Below are 22,447 nucleotides of genomic sequence, written 5' to 3'. Positions count from 1 at the left end.
TATTTGGATGGAGTATTGAAAGAGCATGTTATACAGTTTTTCTTTTAAAAATTATGTAAAAAACATGTATATTTTTATCTACTAACATGTTGGGTAGAACATGTGTAGACAGTTGGTGCGAAATGAAATAAATTGATGAGAGGCCTCGTTGTCGGTGTTATTCTAGTCATTCAGCAGAGTATGGATGACGACCACGGACTATTCTAGACAGTCTTGTGGAACGCTAGCAAACTCATAACTTGTAGGTGTTATGAACGATGTGTTCACCGGTGTACTCTATCCCCCACATGGTTGCCTTTAGGACACTTGTTGTTGAGGAAGCCCCTCTACAGTAATGTCCGTGTCACACCCCCAAACCAAGGATGGCGGAAACGTCCGGGGGTGGAGGACTTCATGTAGAGTATCACAACAATGAGTATAATAGTGCTCAAAGTAAAAACAACCAACACAAATATAATTGAAAACGTTACATCAAAGCACAAGTTTACATAATTCACATCAATTACATTATAATACAAAATGAACTGTTTGACGATTTATCGTCCCATCCTCAAAACGTTGTTGATTTCCTGTTTTCACTGAATTCCTGAGAATACAAGTAGTTTTGAAAAGTGTCAACACAAAGGTTGGTGAGTTCATAAGAGATTTCGTTAGAACAGTAAATCGTTTTCCAAAAAAAAAAAAAAAAAAAAAAAAAAAAAAAAAAAAAAAACGTTAGAGTATGTATCCAGAAAACCCGATGTTTTCTTTAAAACCTGTGTAATGTCGTTCTACGACTGAAGACCAAAATGTATAAGTAACCCTTCTTATTGGTAGAAAATGTTATGTATTTAAATGGACATGGACGCTTTTGAATTAAACGAAATTTCTGTACGTTCTCATGTTTGTTAATACATTATCTATATGTAGCCCTAAATTAGAGGACCGACTAATACAAGTATTGACCATACTTAAAAGTATAAATGTGGTTTCAAATGATGTGTAGTCGTAACTACCAAAACCAAAGGTGTACAGTAATATCTGTACTCATAGAGATAAAAAGGTGATTTTAAATCGACGTAAAACTCAGCTAGGTTTTAAAAATAAAATCCCGTAAACTTATGGATTGTTCCCTATGTGAGCCGTTATAATCATACTATGACTATGTGAACCTGCCACGACGTTCTCAGTGTCGCGAAAAATAAAATGACATTTGTCACCCGTAGACCTGCAGGTCCAACTGTAGCTAGCAGCAAGGTGTGGGGTGTCAATCCCAATATAGATCTATATACAAGTATCACGTTCTCCCTCAAGGAGATTCTGATTATAACTACCAGGAATTATATCCCGCACTCGGACGTACGGGGAGATAGAGAGATAGGGATCGAAAAATAGAGAAACTCACAATATAGGATAACAAGTTTACGTTAATTGTGTGTGAATATAAATATTTCTTGTATGAATGTACCTTTCTTGTACGAGTGCGTAGAGTGATGTATCATAAACTATACCTATTATAGTTTAATAATACGTGTTCCAAAATGAATGAATAATATTTAATATTTAATATGAATGTCTTAATTCCAGTTCATAATGATAAACTAACATGGAAACACATTCAAATATTAGAACTTATGATTATACACTTTGCTCAACATAATACAAAGTGTTATGATATTTACATGCTGTTGGCTAACTTTAGCCATTCTGCCCTGTATTTGGAAAAATCATAGAAAAATCATACGAAGTCGAAAACTAGATCCGTAAATTTTGAGAGTTCACAAAATGTGTCTAGTTTGCTCATAAATTTTATCTCAATTTATAATGACCTCTAACTTGGGTGAAAAAGTCCAAAATCACAGACTGGTCCGGATTGTTGTTTGAAATGATAGGCAGTTTTGTAAAAATCACCATAAATTGTAGAAAAATCGTATGGAGATGTGCAAGTAGCCATTTTAAAGCTAAAAACTCGAACTATTTGCACCTTGTACAGTTTTGAAAACAAAATGTTTAAGATGCCCAAAACAGTCCGTGAATGGAGTTGAACTTTTCTGATGAAGGCTGTTAGAAAAATCTAGTTATATTCTTAGTGTTTTAACTTGTATTCCCCCCCTGAAAACTTGAGAAAACATGAAAATGTAGGGGTATGAACTCACCTTGAGTGATTTCAATAGATGATTGTTGAAGAATGGAAGTGTTTAATTCAAGAACACTTGGAGATGCCTTGAAGGTTTCGAGAATCTAACATCATAGTTAGGGAGTTTGTGTAAGATATTCATGACTTGAGTAGAATGAAGTGAAATAATCATAAGGAGGATGACTTTTACTTACTAAGAGTGGAAGAACACTTGAAAACCAGCCTTGAATCTCGAAATTTGAGTGGGAAAAGTTTGAGAGAAAAGTGGTGTTTGATACTTAGTGAAATGAGGGCAAATGAGAGGAAATGAGGAGAGAGGATGAATAATCAGCCCTCAAAAACGTGGGAAGAGGGATAATTGAGTGGAAAAGACATTGATGTGACATAGGTAAGGTGGGGAGGTATGGCTGGTCATAGAGTGGGTGTGGGGTGGTTGCTTGTGACTGCGGATCAATAACACTGCTTTGAATGCGAAGTTGGATTTAGCTTTGCTATAAGTTTCAATCGATTTTGAAATTGAGTATTGTTCGCATTTGTATGAGTGTAGTCGATGAATCGATAAAGCAAGAACATATGAGTTTTGATTCGCAATTGGATTGATGATTGAGGGATGATTCGTGAAGAAAAACGCGAAGTCAAGGACTATGAAATTGTTGTTTGCAAGAATTTAAAACCTCGATTGTGGAGTTGTTGATGCTCATTTTGCGAAAGTAAAACAATCGAGTGTTCGCATCTATGAATCAATTTGAAGTCAATTGGGTTAATATTCGCATATGGGTTCAACATATGAATTTTTGATTTCGCAAGTTTAGAGTTCAAGAACTAAACTGTGTTCGCATCTGGAATGAAAATTTTGTGAATTGCATTTGATTAATTAGGTTAAAATGCGAAGGTGATTAATGCGAAGGGATGCGAAAGGTGTAAGAATGAAAATGCGAAGTATTTCACAGTAGAATGCGAATTGGGGAAGAAAACAGAAGATTTCAATTATTGTCCCTGGAGTTTCGCATTTTTGGAATGAAAATTTTGTGAATCGCATTTGATTAATTAGGTTAAAATGCGAAGGTGATTAATGCGAAGGGATGCGAAAGGTGTAAGAATGAAAATGCGAAGTATTTCACAGTAGAATGCGAATTGGGGAAGAAAACAGAAGATTTCAATTATTGTCCCTGGAGTTTCGCATTTTTGGAATGAAAATTTTGTGAATCGCATTTGATTAATTAGGTTAAAATGCGAAGGTGATTAATGCGAAGGGATGCGAAAGGTGTAAGAATGAAAATGCGAAGTATTTCACAGTAGAATGCGAATTGGGGAAGAAAACAGAAGATTTCAATTATTGTCCCTGGAGTTTCGCATTTTTGGAATGAAAATTTTGTGAATCGCATTTGATTAATTAGGTTAAAATGCGAAGGTGATTAATGCGAAGGGATGCGAAAGGTGTAAGAATGAAAATGCGAAGTACTTCACAGTAGAATGCGAATTGGGGAAAGAAAACAGAAGGTTTCAAATATTGTCCCTGGAGTTTCGCATTTTTGGAAATAAATACTCAACTTCGCAAATGGGGGTCATAAAATGATGAAATTGCAGAATTTTTTTTTTTTTTTTTTTTTTTTTTTTTTTTTTTTTTTTTTTTTTTTTTTTTTAGAGATACACACACATAGACAACCACACATATATTTAGGTTAAGGAGGTATAGGTGTTCGCACTTTTTGCTTTATGATTTCTCATTAGAATAGAGAGTTATGTAGAAGTTTCATAGTGTGAATTTTAGTACTCATGGGCAAATTGAGTCGAACGGTTTGACTTGCTGACTTTAGTTGACTTTGACTTGACCGAAATTTGACGGTTGTCACATCATCCCCCCGTTAGAGGGAATTTCGTCCCGAAATTTGAATTTAGGAAAGGAGTAGGCATGAATAATCAAGCTGAGAAGTGAGGATACTTCTTAATCGACTGACTCACGCCCTCCCATGTGACTCTAGGTCCGTGGTTAATATTCCAGCGAACTTTCACTAATGGGAAGTGGCGTTGTTACATCCGCTTGACCTCGTTCCATGGTCACCATGGTTCTTCTGAGAAGGTGAGGCTCTTGTGGAACTCGATCTCGTCGGGGGGAATTGCAAGAGTCCTGTCGGATAGGTACTTCTTGTAACTTTGGGACGTGTTGGGTAGAGCGTACTTTACTAAACTCGCGGGAGTAGATTGAAGGAGCGAGTTACAGGGCTGATTCTGACAAGAATCTCGAAAGACACAATTATTTGGGGTATTGGCTTTCCATGCTTTCCGAAGCGTACTAAGCCTTCCCAGAGTGAGTGTTTCTAGAGGAATTCGGTCGGTCATACCGGAGTTCTAGAGGTTTCTTCTTCTTGTTTCTCTTCCTGTCACGGGTTGCTCCCTTTAGGGTCAAAGTTGGGAGGGGTTTCGTATTTTTTTGAGAAGTTCCAAAGGAACTAAGACAGTAGGTCAGCAAGACCCAGAATCTTGGCGTATTTCTGCTAACGCCTTCGGTGCTGACTGTTTCTCTATGGTTTTGATCGATTGAAAGGTTCCTTATGAATTTCCACCCTGGGTAATGATGTGTCTTGGGAATTGAACTCCTCAATTCCTAAACTCGTATCTGGAGAACTTCGGGAAATACTTCTCTTATCGTATTTCTTCCGTGGTTTGTTGTAGCTGCTCTCCTTGGTTTCCTTCTTACTACGAGGGTAGATAAGTAAGTCATTTGTAATGACGATGATGAGTTGATCTTAGCAAGAAGGGTATATCCTATTTATTACGTTCATGAATCCAACGAGTGGATCTGGTCCTATCCGAGGGTTATCACAACGAACTTTCAGCGTTCTTATCGAAATTGGAGGATCGTTCTCAGATATCTTTCTTCAATACTCGTGACTGGTGATATTCAGATCTCAGGTCCAATTCCTGAAGGGTACCTCGTCTCTTGAGGTTGGCCGGCCTATTCGTCAATGCGAGGTAGATAGTAAAGGTTTCTATAGAGATGTTGTCGGGGCCTCTGAAGTCGATGGAATCATGAGCAATTTGTCTTTCTAATTTGAAAAAAATAAGATGAGAGCTTTTCAGGGTGAGAAACTTGGTTCTTCAATTTCATTGTTGAGTAGTTCGACAGGTTTGACCCGACAGCTCTTGTAGCTCGGTAGGAAGTATGTGGGTTTGGTCCACACGACTATGACCTTTTTTTTTTTTTTTTTTTTTTTTTTTTTTTTTTTTTGAAAGGTAGGGGATTTACTCGTCCTTCTGGGCAACCTTAGCCCAAAGCTCATGGCAGGACTCGTACTCTATCTGTCCCAAGCTTCTATGCTTGAACCTTGTCAGCTACATGCGTGACATTCCCGAAGGTCTCCTGTATATACATGTGATAAAGCTTCGGGAAGTATGACACTCCTTTGGTGCGTGTTTTGGAGCTCCACAGCGAGAGACGACCCAAAGGTCCGTGCTGGGTGTTTACGAGAGACGATAGTTTCGATAATCAAGGGTTAGGCGAAAAGCCCCTTTTTATAGTCGTTTAATCAAGAAGACGAGGGCAATATCAATCAAAATTGGAATACGACAACACTATCTTTTTAGATAGCAGGAGATAAGTTGTATTCGAAGGAAGAGATCACTAGAGTGATAGAGTGTCCTGTATTTCTTTTCTGTGTGTTCCGTTTTGTTTAATGTTATGATTATTGTAGATGATTTCATACCACAGTGTCTAGCACTGGTAGCGGGTGTGTTTTCGATAGCCAGTAATGATACTTGATATCATGACTCCTGGAAGGTCTCCTTACGATCGAGCGGTATATGATTGTCGTATGAAAATTGACATCGTGAAATTTGTCGAGTGGGTGACCCCACTCAACCCCTAATACTAGACATGGAATCGGAGCCAGGATGGAATTTTCTATTTCAAGACTTAAGTATTTCGATTTTAAATTAACCCCGATGTATGGACAAGGTCATTACAACTTACAAGTAATGCTCCTATGGTCACATATGAATGTCTTTGGTTTGATTTGCATGAGAGAGAGAAAATATTTTAGCTACTTTTTTTTTTTTTTTTGGAAAGAAGGTTACTTTAGTAAGTGTACCAAATTCATTACAAATATATAGTACTTAAACGTTTTATCGTTGGGAACATTACAGAAGTCCTAACATGGTTCCCTTGCTGCTCCTGTTGGTGTGTTCATCACATTCCTCCTGTTCCTTCGTCATTCTTCTCAGTTGGACATTTTCTCTTGAAGTGTCCCATTTCACCACATAGGTAGCATACTGGGCCTACCTTGGTGAAGTTGATTGAAGGGAGGTGATGGGCCGAGGCCCTACAGAAACGAGCGGTATGGCCTTTCCTGTTGCAGTTTTTACAGTGTATCTCCCGGCAAGCCCCATGGTGATGAAAGCCACATTTGTTGCACTTTGGGAGTGATCCCTCATATGGTCTGGCAGGCATTTGGGTGGCAAACCCCGAGGCTAGTGTCGAGGCATTTGTCATGACTGCTGTTGTGATGGTAGGGACGGCCTTAGGCTGTTGTCTTTTAGTGTATCCCTTTGATTGGTGGCACTTTTTCGTGTCCCAAAACTTTCTCTTCTTGTTCGTAGGTTCGTGGCCTGAGGTATTTTTGTTGGTAGGTACCGATTGGTGTCCCTGATTGTTACCACAATTTGTATTGTTAGTACCGCTTCCACCCTTGTTGATGTTGTTAGCATTGTAATGCACCATGATGGCTGCCACGGCTGCTGTGACTGCAGCTTGAAAAGTAGCAGCGTCTATCCGAAGTGTGGGCGCCTTGCTAGTTGGTTTGTTGCCTCTTGGTGAAGACATAACTCTGTTTCATGACGAAAAACGACTTCGTTAGTGGAAATGATTGTCTTAAGTGCATCCTTACAATTTATATTTACGCATATAAATTTTTGCACATTACTGTACTATCCTTAGTGTTTCTACTAACGCTCCCGAGATGGAGTTATGGCAGTAGGTAGGAGTGGGTTTCATACGGACGTTAAATCTTACTCCTCTTAGAATCATGTTTGTCCTAACAATCTTGGCTGAGGAAATTTTGAGGGGATCCGGTGCATTAGTGCTGGTATGATCGCACACATAGGTCTGTGAAGAAGAAACTTCTCAATAAATGCTTAAAGGCAAGACGATAATGAGTTTCTGGGATGGCTATATGTCGCGAGTTTTTCTAACTAAGTTTATCTCATATCGATTTGTATCAAAGTTTGGTTGTTTAGGGTGTTCTGAAAACAATTTATAACGAGATTCTTTGTATAATAAACTCATGTACTTTAGTAGTTCTGTTTCCAAGTGAAACCTTATACTTGACCCAAGCTAGGTCCTTATCACGACCTATTGATGTATGCTTAATTATATAATTAAGGCTAGATAATCCTTCGAGTCTGTTAGGTACGTCCTAAATCCATCTTGTTAATATGACTCTAGAAATCGTGGTTTCAGTGAAAATTCTGACCTCGATGCAGGTCTACTTCACATTTGTGCATGGGCAGGTTTTGATAATAGATAGTTTCCTCGATTAGTATGACCATTTAGTTTGTAGTGTCGTGATTTTACTTACAATAGAGTAGCACCAACGCGTACTTATGGAGCTAATTTACCAGGTCTGGCGAGCGGCATGAACTCTACTCACGATGATCCATCCCTTGTGATGCCTGAGGCAAGGTCGATGCAATTTTGTAGCTTTGCCAATCAACGCCTGGCTACAATCATCCTTTCTTTGAATGATGTGTGTCCTACCCTATTACTCTCTTTCCTCTTCACGAGTTGCGATAAGGTCCTAAAAAGAGAGTTGGTCTCGGGAATAGTAGTATAATTCTGAGTCACCGGTACATGAGATGGTGGGGTTTATAGTAGCGTGCAGTTTTCTGAACTCAGATTGTAGTCTTCCTGTTTTGATCCATGATCATCGCGATCTGCCGGGTCCTTGCCGGGAGGGCTCTGTCCGTCGGTCCCCCGTGGTTGAAGTCATAGCACCCTCGTTGGTCTCCACATGGTGGTTGTTTTCATTGTTGTCGACATTCAACCCTCGATCACGATTGCCCAACGGTTCACGGTTTCGTTATAGTCGAAACGGTTCACGGAACCCTTGCTATGCATGGAGGATTGATTACCTCCGGTCCCGCTTATGATTCTTCTCATAATCATTCACCATTCCTCGAGTTCGGATTAGGAAAGTAAGGATCGTCCGGTGAGTAGGATTTTTTGCTAGGCCGTATTTGCGAGAGTAGAAGTGGAGGAGTTAAGTACTATGCGTCTAACTCTATTATCAATTACTCATAGGGGGGGTGATCCTTATTAGTTACTTCTATAATGACATAGTGCATACTAATTACATATAACACGATACGATAGACCTTTGAATAAGTGATCACACTCTAAGTCCACATCCAAACAAGAAAAAGGAAATAAAGTAATGACCACAAATTCTAAGTCTATAATTTCTAAGTTATATATAACCTTAAGGTATCCACCTAGGGACTATAGACCTATCATTGAGGATCTATTTACTTTTCATATAAATTATGATATTACAAAATACTCCTATAGTATTTTAAACTCATGATCTATTCTTATGTTCTCATTGTGGTAGTGTTGGTAAGTTTTTAGACTTGTTGTCGTATCACAACTATTCTTGGGCATGTGCTAATCACTCCTCGGACCAGCATAGTTGATCAGGCTATGCCACTCCCAAGACTGACCATACATCCCCGAGCTTACCTGTGATATTCAACAATCATTACTTTTCTTTTATTCTAGAGTGGTGCTGACTTTAATATGTATGTATGCATGTATACCTTTTATAAGAAACTATTTATTTCTAAAAGTATGGTTGTTTTGAAACTTTAAATCAGAGACTTAGTCCCAATGCATTTATAGTTTGTATATCTTATGTGGGTTGATATACTGAGTTCACTATAAACAATGCTCTGATACCAATCTGTCACACCCCCAAACCAAGGATGGCGGAAACGTCCGGGGGTGGAGGACTTCATGTAGAGTATCACAACAATGAGTATAATAGTGCTCAAAGTAAAAACAACCAACACAAATATAATTGAAAACGTTACATCAAAGCACAAGTTTACATAATTCACATCAATTACATTATAATACAAAATGAACTGTTTGACGATTTATCGTCCCATCCTCAAAACGTTGTTGATTTCCTGTTTTCACTGAATTCCTGAGAATACAAGTAGTTTTGAAAAGTGTCAACACAAAGGTTGGTGAGTTCATAAGAGATTTCGTTAGAACAGTAAATCGTTTTCCAAAAAAAAAAAAAAAAAAAAAAAAAAAAAAAAAACGTTAGAGTATGTATCCAGAAAACCCGATGTTTTCTTTAAAACCTGTGTAATGTCGTTCTACGACTGAAGACCAAAATGTATAAGTAACCCTTCTTATTGGTAGAAAATGTTATGTATTTAAATGGACATGGACGCTTTTGAATTAAACGAAATTTCTGTACGTTCTCATGTTTGTTAATACATTATCTATATGTAGCCCTAAATTAGAGGACCGACTAATACAAGTATTGACCATACTTAAAAGTATAAATGTGGTTTCAAATGATGTGTAGTCGTAACTACCAAAACCAAAGGTGTACAGTAATATCTGTACTCATAGAGATAAAAAGGTGATTTTAAATCGACGTAAAACTCAGCTAGGTTTTAAAAATAAAATCCCGTAAACTTATGGATTGTTCCCTATGTGAGCCGTTATAATCATACTATGACTATGTGAACCTGCCACGACGTTCTCAGTGTCGCGAAAAATAAAATGACATTTGTCACCCGTAGACCTGCAGGTCCAACTGTAGCTAGCAGCAAGGTGTGGGGTGTCAATCCCAATATAGATCTATATACAAGTATCACGTTCTCCCTCAAGGAGATTCTGATTATAACTACCAGGAATTATATCCCGCACTCGGACGTACGGGGAGATAGAGAGATAGGGATCGAAAAATAGAGAAACTCACAATATAGGATAACAAGTTTACGTTAATTGTGTGTGAATATAAATATTTCTTGTATGAATGTACCTTTCTTGTACGAGTGCGTAGAGTGATGTATCATAAACTATACCTATTATAGTTTAATAATACGTGTTCCAAAATGAATGAATAATATTTAATATTTAATATGAATGTCTTAATTCCAGTTCATAATGATAAACTAACATGGAAACACATTCAAATATTAGAACTTATGATTATACACTTTGCTCAACATAATACAAAGTGTTATGATATTTACATGCTGTTGGCTAACTTTAGCCATTCTGCCCTGTATTTGGAAAAATCATAGAAAAATCATACGAAGTCGAAAACTAGATCCGTAAATTTTGAGAGTTCACAAAATGTGTCTAGTTTGCTCATAAATTTTATCTCAATTTATAATGACCTCTAACTTGGGTGAAAAAGTCCAAAATCACAGATTGGTCCGGATTGTTGTTTGAAATGATAGGCAGTTTTGTAAAAATCACCATAAATTGTAGAAAAATCGTATGGAGATGTGCAAGTAGCCATTTTAAAGCTAAAAACTCGAACTATTTGCACCTTGTACAGTTTTGAAAACAAAATGTTTAAGATGCCCAAAACAGTCCGTGAATGGAGTTGAACTTTTCTGATGAAGGCTGTTAGAAAAATCTAGTTATATTCTTAGTGTTTTAACTTGTATTCCCCCCCTGAAAACTTGAGAAAACATGAAAATGTAGGGGTATGAACTCACCTTGAGTGATTTCAATAGATGATTGTTGAAGAATGGAAGTGTTTAATTCAAGAACACTTGGAGATGCCTTGAAGGTTTCGAGAATCTAACATCATAGTTAGGGAGTTTGTGTAAGATATTCATGACTTGAGTAGAATGAAGTGAAATAATCATAAGGAGGATGACTTTTACTTACTAAGAGTGGAAGAACACTTGAAAACCAGCCTTGAATCTCGAAATTTGAGTGGGAAAAGTTTGAGAGAAAAGTGGTGTTTGATACTTAGTGAAATGAGGGCAAATGAGAGGAAATGAGGAGAGAGGATGAATAATCAGCCCTCAAAAACGTGGGAAGAGGGATAATTGAGTGGAAAAGACATTGATGTGACATAGGTAAGGTGGGGAGGTATGGCTGGTCATAGAGTGGGTGTGGGGTGGTTGCTTGTGACTGCGGATCAATAACACTGCTTTGAATGCGAAGTTGGATTTAGCTTTGCTATAAGTTTCAATCGATTTTGAAATTGAGTATTGTTCGCATTTGTATGAGTGTAGTCGATGAATCGATAAAGCAAGAACATATGAGTTTTGATTCGCAATTGGATTGATGATTGAGGGATGATTCGTGAAGAAAAACGCGAAGTCAAGGACTATGAAATTGTTGTTTGCAAGAATTTAAAACCTCGATTGTGGAGTTGTTGATGCTCATTTTGCGAAAGTAAAACAATCGAGTGTTCGCATCTATGAATCAATTTGAAGTCAATTGGGTTAATATTCGCATATGGGTTCAACATATGAATTTTTGATTTCGCAAGTTTAGAGTTCAAGAACTAAACTGTGTTCGCATCTGGAATGAAAATTTTGTGAATCGCATTTGATTAATTAGGTTAAAATGCGAAGGTGATTAATGCGAAGGGATGCGAAAGGTGTAAGAATGAAAATGCGAAGTATTTCACAGTAGAATGCGAATTGGGGAAGAAAACAGAAGATTTCAATTATTGTCCCTGGAGTTTCGCATTTTTGGAATGAAAATTTTGTGAATCGCATTTGATTAATTAGGTTAAAATGCGAAGGTGATTAATGCGAAGGGATGCGAAAGGTGTAAGAATGAAAATGCGAAGTATTTCACAGTAGAATGCGAATTGGGGAAGAAAACAGAAGATTTCAATTATTGTCCCTGGAGTTTCGCATTTTTGGAATGAAAATTTTGTGAATCGCATTTGATTAATTAGGTTAAAATGCGAAGGTGATTAATGCGAAGGGATGCGAAAGGTGTAAGAATGAAAATGCGAAGTATTTCACAGTAGAATGCGAATTGGGGAAGAAAACAGAAGATTTCAATTATTGTCCCTGGAGTTTCGCATTTTTGGAATGAAAATTTTGTGAATCGCATTTGATTAATTAGGTTAAAATGCGAAGGTGATTAATGCGAAGGGATGCGAAAGGTGTAAGAATGAAAATGCGAAGTACTTCACAGTAGAATGCGAATTGGGGAAAGAAAACAGAAGGTTTCAAATATTGTCCCTGGAGTTTCGCATTTTTGGAAATAAATACTCAACTTCGCAAATGGGGGTCATAAAATGATGAAATTGCAGAATTTTTTTATTTTTTTTTATTTTTTTATTTTTTTATTTTTAGAGATACACACACATAGACAACCACACATATATTTAGGTTAAGGAGGTATAGGTGTTCGCACTTTTTGCTTTATGATTTCTCATTAGAATAGAGAGTTATGTAGAAGTTTCATAGTGTGAATTTTAGTACTCATGGGCAAATTGAGTCGAACGGTTTGACTTGCTGACTTTAGTTGACTTTGACTTGACCGAAATTTGACGGTTGTCACAGTCCGTCCCGATGAAAATCCTAAATTAGGTTCCTTATAATAGATGTTGTTTTAGGGACGTAAAGTGAGGATAACGGGAATGGGTAATCGGGTTATTGTTGATTGTTAAAATTAAATATAATTATTGATTGTGGGTTGAAAACCCTATATGCTCACCAGGCCCCCAAGCCTGACCCACTAATTTTATTTGTATTACAGGAAGTGGTGCAAGGGCATAAGATGGATGAATCATCAAGTTGTTTTGTTTACAAGTCTGTACATGTATATATTTGTTGAATGACTTGTAATGTTGTCGTTTATGCTTTATGGTCTGTATCGGAACATGACATCCTAATTTTTGATTATGAAATGAAATTATATTTCTTTATGAAATGTTTTGATAAAAATCTATTTTATCATGTTTTGTTTTTGGGAACAAATTCCGCATCTCTTTTAAAATCTAAAGGATTTACTTTGAAAATGTTTAAAAAGCATAAATGAAACCGGTCTTTTTTGGCCGAGATTTTGGGGATGTCACACCCTACCTCCAAAATCCTTTCATAATAAGTCTAATATTTTACCAAACACCCCCTGACTTCTGAAAAACTTTACAAAATAAATCCCATAATTACACTTTAACCCCTAATAATCCAAATTACTCCTTTTGTCTCAAAATTATTGTCCACAGACAAAAACACAGATTAAGGAAGCAGTAATTACCACTAACTTTATTCAATAAAATGACAGTTTTGTCCTTACTTTGCATTTAATGTTCCATTAAATACTTAGTTGATTAAGTAATAATGATGGGTTATTTTGGTAAAAATGTTATTTGTTTTTAGAAGTGGACTATTATTTTGGGACAAACCAAAAAGGAAAGATGGACTATAATTTTGGGATGGAGGGAGTATAACATTTGGCTCTCCGAAACCAACACCCTGCTAAATATTATGGATTTTAAGGCTACATTTCATTCATTAATTTTATCTATTTATTTATTGAATAAGCGGTATGTTACAATTACACCCTACCCGTCGATCTTGTTGTAAATCGAATGAACGTCATTTCGTACATCATCAATAGCAGTGACACCAATGGTGGCGACAATCTCGCCTCTAATACCCTAAACAAATGGCGCCAGACTTCTCTCCACTCACGCGTCGCCACTATTAACATTTTGTTGCCGCTAATACTTTGCACCGTTGCTAAAGTGCGTCGCCGTTAATACTCTGGACGAATAATACCCCCAGTTTCTTTCTTCTTCTGTTATGTGTTCCCTTCCATCTCAACGTCGATTCTCTCTGCACTAGATGGATAATTACCCATATATTCGATTTTTCCAGAAATAAAAACCCCAACCCACCCATCATCGGCGATGCACCCATCACCGACGGCTCCTATCACCGGCGACAGGTAACGATGTTTAACTATGTCTTGTTTTTTTTTGTTTTCTTTTTCTCTTTTCCCCACTGAAAACTCAAATTTGTAGTTATTCTTTACTGGAATTTCCAACTTTAGTGTTGGAATTTGGAGCTCCTACCGGAAAAAATTTGGAACATCACTTATTTGCCGAAATTCATGCCAGAATTGTGGAACCTTGTTGGAAAACTTCGAAATTACACCATCATATGTTCTTTTTCATATTTTTATATTTAATTTTGTATGTGGAATGTTTATATTGTGTATATATGATATGTATTTGTATGTATATGTTTTTCCATGTGTATTTGTATGTGTAGTCTTTGTTTATGTGTATGACTTTTGAAATTATATATGTAATTTGTATGTATGGAAAAAATGAAAAAAAAAGTAGGTTATTATAATGGATGTATGATGCTATAAGGAATATGTAATATGTGTAAGAAGTATTTTTAAGTGTATTGGTATGTAAATGTGTGTATTTATGTATGTAATGTGTGGAAAAAGAAACTTCTACACCAATTGTAGATCTTTGTATGTTTTTCAAGCAAATTTGCTCCCGAACACTAAAGGTGGAAGATATGAGGAAAAAAAAAGACATTATTAGAATCTTGTGCAAGTTAGAGTTGATTTATCCTCCAACATTTTTTGACATTATGATTCATTTAGGTTTGCATTTACAGGCTACACATGAGGTTTAGTTGGTCGATACTCTTTACCATGATGGCTGATGTTATGGGCATTGGACACGGAGGTGATGGAACCGGGGATCTACCACCTCCGGTAGGCTTTAGTATCGGTCTGCATGAACAGGATGGTACGTCTTATTATGATATATTTATTGGCTATTTTTATTAATTTATTATAAATTATCATGACTAATATTTTTAATTGTATTTTTTTCATCTAAGCGTTCAAAGAAAAGAAGGGGTTTATCTAAAAACATCGAGCTAGTAAAGTTGATACAGGAAAACAAAGGGAAAGCCCGTGGATTTGGATTTCGACAGGGAGATCACATGCACCTCTGTCGGGAAGCGTGCTAATTGGTTTTCACATGAGATTGGGAGATATATGTGGATGAACATCCCTTTCAACGTATCTGGTTCGGATAATGTTTCCCCCACTTTAAGAAATGCAACAATCATGCATCTAAAGGCAACTTGGATAATATTTTAAGTTTAGTTGTAATTGGTATTTAATTAACTAATTTTTTATTTGTAGAATAAGTTTGGTTTGGATAACGTTAACTTGGATCTCAGGCATGCTTAGTAGTTGCGGAGCATTTATTCGAGTCTTGCAAAAATTTATAGAGGACAGAAAAGTAAATGTAGGGTTTCAAAGCACTCCATGGATGATGGCAATGGGCCCCTTTGACGAATTCTAGGTTAAAAGCCCAAGACTTGTCTTTTCCCTATAAATAGTCATGTATTATTCACAATTAGGGTTAAGAGAGTGAGGCAAAATGTAGCCGCCACGTTGTGAGGTTTCTTGTAGAGTTAGATTCTTATTTCTTAAGTGTAATTTGTTCCTCACAATTCAATAAATCGAGTGATCATTCGACCTAATCTTCATATTTGTGTTTGTTCTTATTTTCCGCATCTTGTTCATCAAATCACAATTAGGGTTTTAATCCCAACAAGTGGTATCAGAGCGGGTCTTTGAAGATCTATTGATTTTTGAAGTATCGTTTCTTCATTTGGTGATTTTCTGCACATATATTGAAGATTATTGATGTTTTGGCGGTATGGAATCAAGATTTTTGTTCAGGTTACTGTTCATGGAGATTATAATGTTCATCTGGTAATTTTTTTTTTTAAATCTGATTTAATCTGATTCATTCTTCTGTTCATATTGGATCTGGTCGTTAGCTTAATCCAAAAAAAAAAATTGACGTTAATCTTCAATTTTGATCCAATTTGATCTATTCGAATCTAATTTTGATCTGGCCCATATTCTTGGCCGATTCACTGTTCATGGTCCACATGCTTATTGCCGATCCACTTTTTATTCCTTGGTTGTATGCATCTTTTGCATCCGATATCGTATTCTGTTCTAATTCGACATCGATGATTCTTGTGTTTGAGGTTAATGGTTTTCGACATGTGTATATCAATTCTCATGAATCGATTTTTTTTAAGTTTTAATCCAAGATCATATTGTTCGTCAATTTTCTTGTTCCTGTTCTTAGAGTCAATTTAATCTCATTATTATTAATTTGATTAACGTCAAACTTGAAATTTTCTGATGATCTACGAGTGAAATCGATCTTTGAAGAATCGATTTGGTGTCTGATTTAATGTAAATCTCGATGTCTGATGATGAATGGACGAACAAATTGTATTTTGATTTGGTGAGTCAAACCATAGAAAGTCAAAATTGGAATTTATGATTTCACCTGTGTATGTCAAGTGAAAATTAGACAACCCCCCCCCCCCCCCCCCCCCCCCACACACACACATGGGTATGTCAAGTGAAAATTAGGCTCAAGCAGTCGAACATTTTCAAACGCTTGAATTTTTAAAACATTCAATGTCAAACAAAGAAGTCCATGCAAAACAACAAGTTATAAACAGAGGGGTCGAGCTCGTATAACAATGCCTATTTCAAAGAAGTAAGTTATGATATATTTAAATATTTATTTAAAGTATAATTAATCTAATTTCTAATGTTAAATAGGACATCACTCAAATCGAAGCATTTCGTAAGGCATACCAAGCACCAAAGGGTATTTAGTAGTCTTGCAGTCGAGCAACAATACGTAAGTGGTTAATTTGTTCTTTCATATAAGTGTTTATATCGTCAAGGGGTATTTAGTAATCTAATTTTTATGGTGTTTATCATTTTTTGAAAATACAGTTGGCTTTAGTCCAAGAGATCAATCAATAAACCCAATCTTCTTCTGAAGCAAGTGGTCTAACACCAAGTGACATAAAAAAACTATTTTGACAGAATATTAGGTGTTCGATGCGGACATGTTAGAGACATTGGGTGTAAACCTCCTACGGTTGTGTCTATATACGATCAGGAACAACTGATGACACAACAACCACCACAATCACAGGTAATTGTCCATTTAAATTGAAAAGTATTGTGCTATAATAGAAAAATAAAAAAAAGTAGGATGCTATAATCATATGTTGGTAATTATTTGTTTAGTATATAGTACAATGCTATAATGGAAAGTAGAATGCTATAATGATATGTTGATATGTTGGTATCTTGTATTTTGGTTATTTTTAGAAAGTACAATGCTATAATTGGAAAAATGAAAAAAAAAAAAAAAAGTACAATGCTATAATGTATATGCAATATTGTGTATCATATTATTTGGTTATATTTTGATATGTTGATATTTTATAGTTTGGTAATTTTTTGGAAAGTACACTGCTATAATGGAAAAATGAAAAAAAAAAAAAAGTATAATGTTATAATGTATATGCAATATTGTGTATGATGTATGTTTAAGTGTATTTGGAAAATAGAATGCTATAATGATATGTTGGTTATAGTTTGATATATTAGTATTTCTTATTTTGGTTATTTTTGGAAAGTACGATGTTATTATGATATGTTGATAATATATTTTGTTTTCTTTGTAGTTGGATATACTGTAAACAATACTAAAGGACCTGATCCGTTTTGCGGCACTGGAAGATTGGTTTCACTCATTGTTGCCACGAAATGATAACGAAGGAAACGATTGAAGAGATGAAGATGAGTAGTTAGCTTTTTAGGATTTCATGAAATGTTTTGTCTGAGTTAATATTTTAGATATATTGCACTTTGTTTGGATGAATATTTTGGACTGATTGTGTATGGATTAATATTTCTGCAAAATTAAGTTTTGTAGCGGTTTTTATGCATTTATAGTGTTTCTTATAATTTTAATGTTAAATAAAAAATAAAAAATATTTTAGCGGCGATACGTAAGTATCAGCGGCTGCATGTAATTAGCGGCGACAAAAGGCATTAGTGTCAACACAATATTAGCGGCCTTATCTTGAGCATTTACAAAGAGGCAACATCGACGACCTTTTATCGGCAACAAGTCGCTGCTAATATCTTTAGCGACGACATGGACACTCTTTTGTGACGACGCATGTCGCCTCTAATACCTTGATTTCTTGTAACGAGATTAGAGTAAACCACGTCTTGGAAGAGTTGTTGTTCTTCTTGAGTCGATTTATACGATACTTCTTTCCCCTTTTCCTATAACCCCAAATCTATGAATTTCCATAGCCCCAAAGAGTGTTTTAACTTAAATCAGACTTCATTGATGTGTTATTGCACACCTCAAATAGTACCAAAATCCAAGCATTTACATTCCGTTACACTCACAGGTGAATTACACAAAGGCCTAATGAACCTTTCTCTCGATTCTCATAGAAATTCCTCGTTAAATCTGGATCAAACTAACTTGAATTCAACTTGATATAGTCCAATCGGAACATGTTTTCTGAGAGAATTATTTAGTATAGATGGATAAGTATCATCAAAATGAACTAGTTGTGATCTTGGTATGTTGAGTTCGTAAACTCAGGGAAAAACAGGGGCATGAATGTCTTCACACAAGTGTTCACTCTTGTCAACCTTGCTCACTATGATAAAATTAAGCTTCTTGCTTTTAATGGCACCGCACGCACTTCTAAATCTTGTAGGTTTAGTGTTTGGTTTTTAATGGTGGTCGAAGTTGATACATCAAAGATGGTCCGGTGACCTGGTTTGGTACCTGAACGAATGACGATTTACTCTATTTATTATAGATGAAAACTAGTTTATTGTTTTACTCATGGTTTAACATTGCAATCTTATTTTTTCATTTTTCATTATCAATAATTACCCGTTTTTTTAATTACATTTTGCGTTTATTAATTGTAATTTTCTAAACGTTAACAAAAATAACTTATCAATCCATTGTGTTTTCATACTTATAAGTTTCAAGTAATCTAAACATTTATATGTGGCGACAAATTTCGACCACGTTTGATACTTTATGCACCCAATAAACCCAACTCAAAATATTTTCCTTTTCTTAAAAAATCTCATCACCCACATCATTTTTTTTTCAAGTTTTCATATTAAAGTCACCAAAATTAAACCTAAATATATGTTCACCAAAAGAAGAACTATATTGTGAGCTAAAATAAACCAAGTTTTAGAAGAGCTTTATTCTTGTTTGGATTGAGGCGCGACAAATTGGGCACAACTGAAGCGATTCCCCACATTCGTGACATGTCTACCAAATTAAATATAATTAAAAATGCATTTTCCACAAAATCCATATTTATTTAAAGTAAATAAAACTGAAGGAAAAATTTAATATACCTGATGCCCACACCCAAAGGCCATGTTCTTCATATTAGTAAGGCAAACGGGGCATAACTGAATTACAAATTAGAATTAGATAATAATAATAATAATAATAATAATAATAATAATAATAAATATATACCTGTTCATCATTATTGGATTTTGAAATTGTTGCTGACGTGTCATCTTGACTAGTTTGACCATTTGAAGTACAACCATTGTTTTGAAAAGTAGGTGACGGCGATGGTTTTGAGGATTTACAGGAGGAGGAGGATGGTTGACCAACTGGCGGTGGTAGGGCGGCCCTCTGGTGGAATATTCCTCCGCGATTCCTGGAAAAAAAAAAATTAATGAAATAAAGTTAAACAAAGTTTTCTATGGCTATTTTTGATAGAAGATGTTTATCGTCATTTACATTAACGATCGAGGGTATTTACGTCTTTTTGCACAACGAAAAAATTAAAAGGAAGAAAGCCAATATACCCGAGTAAATGTAGTTCAATTGTTGCTTTATATTGAGAAGGGATTTCCATCAATGCTGAAAGAGCAAATTCGGTCTCTTTTCGATTTGAAGGCAAGTATGTTTTTGACATAATTTCCGTAAAATTCACAAACTAGTAACAAAAAAAAAATTAAATATTAAAATCAGTACACATAAAATAATATAACAAGAAATATAACGAATAATAATTATATTGAAGTCACCTGAAAATTATCAAAGTCGCGATTAGGGATATTATCGTCAAATTCCTTCATCATGCCCCAAGGCCCATCTCCTACCCCGACTAATACTATAGAGAGTGGAAGCTTGCTGTAAAAAACAACAATGTCGATAATCATAATATTTTAATTATTAATTAATTAATTAATTAATTACCTTGCCTTGACTATGGCTTCTATAGTTTTCTTTTCTTCTGAATGACCAACTTGCCCATCAGCGATGATTAATAGGACATGGTATTGGCCTCCACTTTGATCGACAATTGCCATCGCTTGTTCAATCACAGGGGCAAAAGATGTGGGACCTACACAAAATTTAAAAAATTAAAAAGTTTAATTTTATGACTTAATTAAAAGAAAGATTACGCTGAAAAGAAGTATATTAGATTAAGAACCTGAAAGATTTAGATGAGGGACAATTTCTCTGTATCTACTTAACACATCTTCAAATCCATTACAGAATCTATCTTCATGATAAAAACTGAAAACAGCTTTCTCATGTGTTGTTGCTGATAATTGAGAGCAAAAACAAAAAAATAAAAAAAATTAACATCTTTATAAAGAATGAAGATTAGGTGAAATCATGAAGAAAGTATATATACTATGTATACCATCTCCAAATCCATAACATGGAATCAAGTTATCTTCATCAAAATCTGCTAATGTCTTCCCGATGATGGATATGGCATGTTCGTAGGGGTTTAGACTATGATCTGAAATATGATGTAAGCTTTTTCCATTGAAGGATTGTGAACCTGTTTTCGTGATCTAATGTTAGCATGTTTGATTCGCTTCGATTGATGGAATTGAAAAGGCATTGATTACCTGTCCATTCATTGCTTTTGGTGAAATCAATGCCGACGATGAGGTTGGAAGATTCGAGTCCGGCATTTGAAAGAGCCTGTGTCACCTGCAATCGTTCAAATTGATCGTATAATTCCAATCAATACAAGAGAAACGCACGATGGATAGGAATCAGGATACGAGAATCGATTCAAATTAACAAGAAAAGTTTATAAAAGTTACCTGTTCTAGAGAAGTGTAATTATCAGCGATTCGTGAATATCGTTTCTCGAGCTTCTTTTGTGGTTTATGAGGTTGTGCGCCGTACGCCGGAGTAGAGGATGACGGCTGCGAAGGATAACCGCCGTACTGATTGTTTGAACAAGATGATGTCGATTGGCTATACTTCCCTCCTTTTGCCTTTGAATTCTTCGAACTCTTGGCCCCCATTGATTAATCTGTAGAGTTCCGATATATTCTTCTTTAAAAAACAGTTTCTCGAAGGCAAATTGTGAATGATTGAAACGAAAAACCCTGAAAACCCTTATTTATAGTGAAAACTGAAACACATTAGTTAGTAACATGATCGAAATAACGCGGATATTTGAAGAGAATTACGCGGAAGATTAACCAATCTTCTATATTTGGTAACGCAACATAGACATTTGAAATTCCCTTTTTACGGAAAACCCGAAACAGAAATCAATTTTGTTGCTATATCGTTGCTGTATCTCAAAACAAAGGGATCGGTAATTTGGAGGAAGTTCAATCTCTTATACCTAGAAGAAACGTAAATCAACCTTGTAAATTCTAGCTAAACTACATTAGTGTTTTCTCTACATTAGACAAGTTGGCTCTGATTCAGTTCAAGAGTTTAATGTAATCAGTAATTTTACCATTTTCAGATTCAACTTCGGTGATGAATTTGGAAGGATGATTCGAAGAAACAAACCTGGATAGATTCTCTGAAGCGTTGATATGTGCCGTTTACAAATGATGTCAAGGATTTCTCAGAGCATCAATGGAAGAAGATTCCGATTAGTTTTGGATGTTTTGGTTTTATGGAGTTGTATGCATGGAGTCCACTTTCTACTGTCGTCTGGCCTCTGGATTTCTTCCTCAACAAATCCACGATAAATTAATTTATTTCATCAATTTGGAAACTTTTTTTAAGGAGATTCTGTTGGAGGTTGTTCACCATTTTCGTGAAAAGACACCCTTTTTGAAAAGAGAAATTAAATAATGAAATAGCAATTTTCTTCATTATAAGTAGGTTATTTTATTGGAAAAGATATTTCTATTTATGAATTTGATTCATACATTAAAAAAAATATATATCTTAGACTAATATATACTTTATATTTATATAATAATTATATATTTTATTTTCTTTATACTAATAAAATAATAGTTTTTTTTTTGACATTTGTTATCATATCAGTGATCCTAACTAGTGTAATGTCAATTGTTAACTCCATTTTAAATTTAAAATTTTAAAATTCTCATTTTAACCATATTAAATTAATAACATTAGAATAAAAAACAAATATAATTAATAT

At 35.4% G+C, this 22,447-nt stretch overlaps 1 protein-coding gene across 3 annotated transcripts; it reads right to left on the bottom strand.

The window, feature by feature from the left end:
• Positions 1 to 18,091: 18,091 nt before the first annotated feature.
• LOC145037274 (E3 ubiquitin-protein ligase RGLG2-like) lies at positions 18,092 to 22,034 on the bottom strand. Of its 3 annotated transcripts, none has more exons than XM_078985898.1 (11): positions 21,841 to 22,034; positions 21,132 to 21,346; positions 20,931 to 21,015; positions 20,717 to 20,860; positions 20,501 to 20,614; positions 20,263 to 20,410; positions 20,091 to 20,196; positions 19,869 to 19,999; positions 19,528 to 19,717; positions 19,401 to 19,457; positions 18,092 to 18,804 (listed from the first exon to the last, which is right to left on the bottom strand). In XM_078985898.1, exons 2-11 carry the CDS (start codon positions 21,336 to 21,338, stop codon positions 18,736 to 18,738), a joined length of 1,251 nt encoding a protein of 416 aa, XP_078842024.1. In that variant the 5' UTR covers positions 21,339 to 21,346; positions 21,841 to 22,034; the 3' UTR covers positions 18,092 to 18,735. The 3 variants fall into 3 exon arrangements, with proteins under 3 accessions (XP_078842024.1, XP_078842023.1, XP_078842022.1); XM_078985897.1 differs by lacking the exon at positions 18,092 to 18,804 and adding an exon at positions 19,079 to 19,311 and having other exon boundaries at positions 21,132 to 21,448; positions 21,841 to 22,031; XM_078985896.1 differs by lacking the exon at positions 18,092 to 18,804 and adding an exon at positions 19,079 to 19,311 and having other exon boundaries at positions 21,841 to 22,031.
• Between the last annotated feature and the right edge of the window lie 413 nt (positions 22,035 to 22,447).

This window comes from Lactuca saligna, chromosome 3 (genome assembly GCF_052625555.1).
Source record: "Lactuca saligna cultivar CGN05327 chromosome 3, ASM5262555v1, whole genome shotgun sequence".
Taxonomy (NCBI): Eukaryota; Viridiplantae; Streptophyta; class Magnoliopsida; order Asterales; family Asteraceae; genus Lactuca; species Lactuca saligna.
The sequence above is the reverse complement of the archived record's forward strand: the minus strand, read 5'-3'. Positions and strand labels throughout refer to the sequence as shown.